General features: G+C 35.4%; 1 protein-coding gene across 1 annotated transcript; it reads left to right on the forward strand.

Moving 5' to 3' along the window:
* Positions 1–704: 704 nt before the first annotated feature.
* On the forward strand, positions 705–7,083 carry LOC133334044 (venom protease-like). The gene is made up of 7 exons (XM_061542343.1): positions 705–783; positions 2,832–3,007; positions 3,073–3,611; positions 3,690–3,765; positions 3,855–3,939; positions 6,585–6,883; positions 6,943–7,083. Exons 1-7 carry the CDS (start codon positions 705–707, stop codon positions 7,081–7,083), a joined length of 1,395 nt encoding a protein of 464 aa, XP_061398327.1.
* The last annotated feature ends 1,280 nt before the right edge of the window (positions 7,084–8,363 follow it).

The raw sequence follows: 8,363 nt of genomic DNA on the forward strand, positions 1-8,363 counted from the left end.
GTTTCCCCCTTAATGAGAACTTAGTCAACTTACAACGAATTCGAATGTTGCTGTTGTTGTTGTAAACCTTGTAAACATTTGTCAGCCAATAAATAAAACACTCATGCGTCCAGCTGTCCGCCACGTCTACTTGGTGTTTGGCATATTAAATTAATTAACTAAAAATAAACATACGCATGAATGTCTTCAAAATTTATTTCTCTTTAGAACATTGTAATGAGAAAGGAGATTGACTTTTTGTCTCTTTGAATCTTATTATGTTTATAAAGGAATTCTTGTAATGAACAATTCGAATAAAAACCAATATAAGGAAATAATTAATTATAGTATGAAACATAAATCTAATAAAAGAATACATACACACATACACCTTTATATTTTTGTAAACATCTTTTTGGTACTTACTCAATATTTCTTCCTCATTCCAGATCGGTTCTTATTTTCTGAGAAGTTTGCGCAATATCAATGTTATTGTGCTGAGAAGGAAATCAACAAAACAAGGCGCCGAATACAAGCATAACAAATTATTGTACAAAAAGACTTCCTTGTGAACTAATTTCAATTCAGTTTTAAAATAAACGCTAACCTCTTCACAACTCGGTTACGGATAAAAATAGCAAATTGAAAAGAAGTAGTGCGAAAGGAATATAAATAAATACAAATTTAAATTGAATATTTAATACAATTAAAAAAAAATCGGCACAATGCGTTTTGTGATCAATAAATTTGCTGTTTTGATTCAACTCACCATTGTGATTATTTCAGTCGATGCACAGCGAAAAGGTAAGGAAATCAAACAAAAATTTTAAACAGTGTGCAAACCAAAAACCTAAATTCGTCAAAAAATTGATTTTTGATAACTGATTTGCTACTTTGCTCAGTGAACGCCGTTGGTCTCTGAATGACTTTGCTCGGTCACTGAAAATCGGACCAAGCACTGAAACTATTTGAAAGCTAAATGAACGAGAAAAAATGGCCAAGACTGGTACATTTGATCCCCTAAATATTAAACAATCAAAAATATAGGTGCCGCAATTTTGCACCAAGAATCGAACCTTGGTGCAAAATTGCTTGACTGTGGCTTGTACTCTGACTAAAAATGATAATGGGCAGACGAACAGACACACATGGCTAGATCTCAAAAGTGGGTCTATGGTCAATATCTCATATACAAAAAAGGGGTCTATGGCCAATATCTCATAATATGACATGGTAAAACTATTTTTCAGTTCGGCTGTGCCGAACATTGAAAATACATAAAATCGGATTTGACCATGGAATATCCCATGCAAATACTACAGGAATATACATTTCTGCAAAGGTAAATCCTGTGACAAAGGCCCCATAAAATGGCACGATGTTTCGATGCCCCTTCCCTGTATAAAATTCCATGGTGAACGTATCATAGTTATGGTCTGTACAGTAGTCAAGACAAACTATAACTGTAATCATAGATAAGTTCGGTCTGATGGCTTTGAAATTTTTCATGAAGTCAAGAACAACGCCTCCATGTTATTTTGGTCGAGCATTTTACACACCTTCAAACACACCGAGGTCTCCAACAAAAGTACCTAAATTCGGCCGAATCTCTTAAGTAGAGCTATGTTAATATGGAGACTTATATTTTGAATTGTGTTCCCGAATGTTATTTATCCTCTGAGGAAACGATATACCCAATTACCCAATTATGTACGTCAAAATTGTCGAGTAGCCCAGATATCAACAAACGGGATCCTGATGGCAAACCGTGGGACACTGATTGGCGAGCCCGCATAACATCCCCTTCAATTAAGGAAGTAAGTAACCTAAGACCTAGTGATTGGTTATTTTGGGGCCGTCAATTTCATTTCCTCCCATATCCTGACTGTCCGCAACCAATGAATATTATTGCCTTTTCCACTATCCACAACCTACGGAAGCGCCCGATAGCATTCAGCTTTCAGAAATGAATTGGCATTCTGGATTCTTGAATGGTTATTTACATTTAAGTAGAAAATGTAAAACGTCCTAGCCGAGTTTTTAAACATGTAATTTTCTTGTCCTCCGCATTTTAGTACTTCGTATTAACAAAAGATAATCGTCTTGACATTTCATATTCTTGAGAGATGAAAATCCTCTTGCAGGACTTTTTTCAGATAGGTCTGTATTCTGACATATCACCCATATTTAAGGCCTAGCCTTATTTTATTTATTGATAGCAGTATACGCCACAAACGAAGTGGCTCTAATTTGAGATTTCCACCTCCTGGAAAATTAAAAACTTATTTGTTGAAAAGTGTAAAGGTCCAATCCTCCCCACACATGTTAGCCATTTTAAATGTTGTTGCCGCCAACCAAATGGGGCTACAATAAGGGATCACGGATTCCTAGTAAATAGAAAATGTTTCGATTTAGCCATTATATAGAAGTCCCGTCCTGTTTTCGTTATATTGAAGACTTAAGCTGCACTTTCCAAACGATGTGGCTGTAATTTGACATTCCGGGAACTTGGAGGGTGAGGCTCAAGAAGCCATTATATAGAAGTCCGGTCCTGTTTTCGGTATTTTGAAGATTTTAGCTGTATTTTCCCGATATAAGAACCCGATATAAGTCCATAATCTACATAGCCTCCATAAAAGATCCAGCCCCATTTTTGGTATTTATATAGTTTGAGGACTTTCTACTCAGTTCGCGATATTGAAAATAACAATTATATATTGTAAGAAGAGCATTTTGGAGGGGCTGGTTCAGACCCACTCACTCCTTGCCTACGTCCCTGCCAACTGCTATCAGAGCTGATAAATTTTGCAAAAGGATAAAAAAGTACTATCATTCTTCGTTTTCTATTTTAGATAGCTCTGAGTATTGTACAACGTTCGACAATGAGGATGGAGAATGTGTTGTTCTTAGCCGTTGCCCAGACATGTCAAGGAGTCTAAAATCAATGAATCCTAGAATGCGACAAACAATTCTTCGTGACTCCATGAGTGCCTGTGACACTTTCAATGTAAACGATGATGATCCGGAGGTAAATATAACAACATTTATATTCATATAAATGTTCCTTTGCAATAAAAAAAAGGTGTATTTCAGATTTGTTGTGAAAATCCCATGGAAGAGCACGTGCAATATCCCCCTATAACGTCCAGACCGTCCTCTATTGACAATAAGGCCAGTTTTCAATTATGTTATGGACCTGATAGACGTCTGGGTACTTGTATGGAACTGAAATATTGTCAGTCGCTGATAGATGAACTGCAAATCAGACATCAAGATCCAGCATTTAAAAATTATATTCGTTCCTCGAATAGAATATGTGGAGGTGTCAATACAATGGTTTGTTGTCCACAAGACATACCAACTTTTCCTCCAATCACGAACAACAATAATAAACGAAGAAGTAATGATGATGTCATACCACGAAGATTACCTACCTTTGAGGAGGGTTGTGGACGAAATACAATTACACCAAGGAAAATTGTCGGTGGACAGGAGAGTAAAATTGGAGCCTGGCCATGGATGGCTTTGTTGGGTTATGGTGATGAATATTCTGGTTCGCCATTTAAATGTGGTGGTAGTTTGGTAACAGCACGTCATGTTATTACCGCAGCCCATTGTGTTCTCGACAGTTTGTGAGTAATTCTTTGCAGGATATTCCTCTATAGGATATTTCACGATAGGTTTATATTTACGTTATTCTTTTTTTTCAGAAAATTTGTACGTTTAGGCGAACATGATTTGACCACTGATTTTGAAGCCCTACACATCGATGTCAATATTGTGCGGGTAAGTATTTGTTTAAATACCATACATAATTTAAATTTATTTGAAACAAAGAAAATAATTGGATTATATTTTTGGAATTTATTTTGCAGTCCGTCATACATCCCAAATATGATAACCGAACTGGTCACAGTGACATTGCGATTTTATATTTAGAACGGAATGTTGTTTTTACAAGTAAGTTAATTATAACAATTTTGTCTCTGGATTTTTTTTAAGAAAAACCCCTCAATTGTGCTCCATTCCACCATGACTTGGAGTGTACCTCGAAATATTGGTGGGGGATCTCTGATCAGAATAAATTAAGTAAATGCATCGGTAAGTTCGTCAATCATGAGATGGGCATAACATAAAACCTATATTGAATCGGAACTATTATATGGCGGCTATGTTATGGCAAATTTTTAAATGAATGAAAGATCTGATACCTGAATATATTCTGTTAATTTGCAATGAATATGTCTAAACTCCCCAAAATAGCGAAATTTCGTTGGTACCGTTATATTGGGTCCAATCTAAAAAATGTCCCTCTGTCGACGATGTTTGGTAGTAAATTAAAACTCTCCAAAATAGCGAAATTTAGGAGGTACCATTATATGGGGGCTACACTAAAAAATGGACCACCATTGATAATTTTTGGTAGGAAGGAAGGTGTGTAAAAACCACAGAGAATCCAAAATACTAAATTACAGCCGGTTTGGTTAAAAAATGTGTTCAAACTTCCCGATTTGGTGGTATCGTTTATAAGGTCCAACATAGAACGACATTTTCGGGTCTAAAAAATTGTGAGATTTCGAGTCTCCAATATCGGCACTTTTTGGTAGGAGAACTCAAAATACTCAGTTACGTGTCCATGTTTAACAAACAAATCGGCTGTAACTGAGTATTTTGAGTTCTCCTACCAAAAACTGCCGTTATTGGCACTTAAATAAAAATTGATAGTCCGTTATATGGCGTTCACAATAAATAGAAATATCGAATAATTGTCTTAGCGAGTTTTTAACATTGAAAACCCCTCAACTAATTACATAGAAATAAGGACCGAAAATACCAAAATGTGGACCGATATATCTCATATAAAATATAGAAAATTCCAGGAGCAGTAGCAAAATTGCCACTACTCCTAGGATATTTGGTGTTGCGAATTTATCGGTTTAAGTTTTTCGTATAGCCCCAAGGCCCCTTCCCTTTTTCGACATTTTTAAGGTTTTAGCAGCTTCACTTTTATAACCTTCACCACATTGTGGTACAGGGTATTATTTATATTTTAAAAGTTTTAGCCGCATTTCCCACCGGAATGGCTGGAATATGGCATATTGGATTCTTGAAGGGTAGAAAATACCTTCGCATGTTCCATATAGGTCCATATTCTGACATAGACCCCATATAAAGGTCCCGCCATTATATCCGAATTTTAATGGAATTTGCTGCATTTTCCAAATGAAGGAACTCAAATTTGATATTTCGGGTTTCTGATGAATAAAAAGCCTTTGCTGGAAATCTTCAAAATAGGTCCATGCTTTGACATATTCTCCATATAAGGATCCCAACCCATGTTCAGTGACTTAAAAGTTTTAGCCGTATTTTCCCACCGAAATGGCTGTAAATGGGCATTCCGGGATCTTTGGAAAATTCATATTTTGACGTAGCCCGTATATAGATCTCACCTCATGTTCGGTATTTGGAACGGTTTGGCACATTTTCCTACCGAAGTGGCTGTAATTTTGCAAAACTGGTTTTTGGTGAATAAAAATGTTATTTGATGAATATTTAAATATAGGTCCATGCTTTGACATAATCCTCCTTTTTCAGCGATTTGAAGATTTTTGCAGAATTGTATGACCTAGCCCAATAAAAAGGACCTGTTCCGTTTTTATTTTAGCCCAAACTTTTAACAGGACCAGCGGTAACTTCGCATTTCGTGTACTTGAAAAAACTGATTCGTCGAAATTTTGAATATTAGCCCATGTTTTGATCTAGCGATCACGGAAAGGTCCCGCGTCATTGTCAGTATTTTAAAGATTTCCCAAGCAGAGAAGTGGCTCTGATTTGGGTAACCGGGTTCTTAGCGAATAAAAAAAATATTCGCTAAAAATATAGGTCCATGTTTTGACATAGCTCATAGCTCCCGACCCAATTTCGATAACTTTAACGTTTTAACTGTGTTTTAGGAAGTGGTTTTAATATTCTTCACAGAAAATGTTCAACATATGTTTATGTTGTGATCCAATCTCAATATAAGTGACCTGCTAATTTTCAGTATTTTCAAGATTTTAGTAGAATTGTGTCATATTTTCCCATCAAAGGTGCTGCTATTTTTTCCGTTTCTTTGATAAATAAAAAAAACTTCTCCACCAAAAAGTTTTCAATGAAGGTCTATGTTTTTATTTATCCCCCTTACTATCAAAGTTAATTTTTCAATTTTAACGTCTGCCCTTTTCTTAGACCATAAATAACAAAGTAGCAGACAAATTATGAAGACATAGCCACCGTATAAAGGTCACGACCCATTGAAGGCATTTTCACTATCCACCACATATTGTTCGGAACATATGCGAATTTAATGACGTTTCTACGACTTTTATTTTATATTCATCGGGTAAAAAATCTTCGACTATTGTTGTTTTCTCTATAAAAATGTAAAATATTTTTTTATTGGAATGAATGCACAAGATCTGAGGTTTTTTTCTACAGACAAAAATGGTCCCTCCTACAGAATGTTTCCGTAGAACAATCAATCGTCGTCTTTACATAGATAAATTTAATATTTCATAATTAATATTTAGGACATTAATAATGCTGTATTATTTTCTGTTCTTTAGAATCTATTGCACCAATTTGTTTGCCCACAAGTCCAGCGTTGCGGCAGAAGAGCTATGTTCGCTATAATCCATTTGTAGCCGGCTGGGGTCAGAGTCACGAACTTGGTAATGCCAGAAATGTTTTATTTGAATTGCAAATTCTGGTCTACCCAAATGATGTGTGTCGCCAAGAATATCAGAAACGTGGAGTTGCGTTTACTGCCAATCAATTTGATAATGCTGTTGTTTGTGCCGGTGTGCTTACAGGTGGTAAGGACACGTGTCGGGGAGATTCTGGAGGACCTTTGATGATACCAGAGGTAGGTGAAATATTAAAAACTATATATTTATATTTTAAATTGGGTCTAATTTATTTCAGATGCATAACAATGTGGCACACTTTTATTTGCTTGGCGTTATCGCATATGGTTTTGGTTGTGGTCGTCCTGATATTCCAGGAGTTTATACAAGTACTCAATATTTTATGGATTGGATAATAGAACAAATTCGAAATACATAAAAGAAAATAATACACATATATTATCTTCTGTTATATAATTGTTTTAGAATACCCGTGGAACCTGAAATCATATTTTTAAGCATTGTCAATATATTTAATGAACAATACGACTAAAATTTTACCCATTGAACCTCCCCATTAACGACAAAATTATCTGCAACCGGAATTGTTTCTGTGATTGTCTTGACATTGGTAATATAGCCACAGAATACTGAGAGGAAATGCAATATTTATATTATAGGCTATTGGTTTTTTGGAAACATCTTGAAGGACTATCTAATAGTTCCAGTCCGCTTTGGTTTTTTTGAGGTCGGGTAGCTCATATGTTGTTTGGCCCGCTAGTAGGTTGTTTATTTGAGAAAATGAAATACTAAATTAAAGGCACTCAGATTGGAAAATTGTCGTAGGATCCTAAGCTTTCGGTATACCGAATTACAGACACTTCGAAGCTAAAACTAAAAGCTCTAAAGATATTTTTTGTTGATAAAAAATGCTAGAAAGTGCTAAAATTTTTTCAAACAAAAGTGCCAAAAAAATTATAGCTAATAATGAGATCTGTATTTCCTAAAAATGCATTATAGACACAAGGTGGGGTGAGTGCATTTTATATTTGCTTGCTACACCTCGAAATATTCACCTAAGATCCTATTTATTCTTTATCGAAATAAAATTGTATGTCGATATAGTCATGTCCATCTGTCTGATTAAATACCGATATAACTCGCAATATTGAAGACAGAACTTTGAAATGTTGGACATACACTGATAATACTCCTAGGATATTTCGTATTGAAATTGGTATATATCGGCGTTTTCTAGGGTAGACTCTATAACGGTGCCCCCAATATTCGATATTTTGTAAGCTTTGAGTAGAAAATCTTCCTACTAAAAATTATCATTGTTGGTAAACTTTTTAGGGTAGTACACGTTTTAAAACCGAATTGGCTCTAATTTGATATTTTGGATACTCATTATGTAAAAAATCTACCTAACAAAAATTATCTGTATGGGTCCATGTTTCGCAGTAGCACCTATTGAGCGGTAACTCAATTATTCGATGTTTGGTGACTTTAGGCACGTTTTTCAGCCGCAGTGGCTTTCATTTTATCGCCCATGTGCTGCATTTCGAGTTTGCTCGAATGTGAAACATTTTCCCAAATTTGGTGTGCTCCATTCCGAATTCCCAAAAAATATTGGGAATATAATTCGAGCACATATAGCCTTGTGTATTGAAAACGAAATGAGATCGTACGTGTTTTTCTGAGAAAGTACAAGTTGAA

This window comes from Musca vetustissima, unplaced genomic scaffold (assembly GCF_032173495.1).
Source record: "Musca vetustissima isolate MV318-11 ecotype Yass unplaced genomic scaffold, APGP_CSIRO_Mvet_v1 utg22240, whole genome shotgun sequence".
In the NCBI taxonomy this organism is placed as follows: domain Eukaryota; kingdom Metazoa; phylum Arthropoda; class Insecta; order Diptera; family Muscidae; genus Musca; species Musca vetustissima.

Bases quoted from the DNA above. Each gene is read 5' to 3' on its own strand.
- LOC133334044 (XM_061542343.1), top strand. From the start codon at position 705: ATGCGTTTTGTGATCAATAAATTTGCTGTTTTGATTCAACTCACCATT. The intron at 3,008-3,072 runs GTAAATATAACA...GGTGTATTTCAG, and splicing joins TAAACGATGATGATCCGGAG to ATTTGTTGTGAAAATCCCAT. The intron at 3,766-3,854 runs GTAAGTATTTGT...TTTATTTTGCAG, and splicing joins TCGATGTCAATATTGTGCGG to TCCGTCATACATCCCAAATA.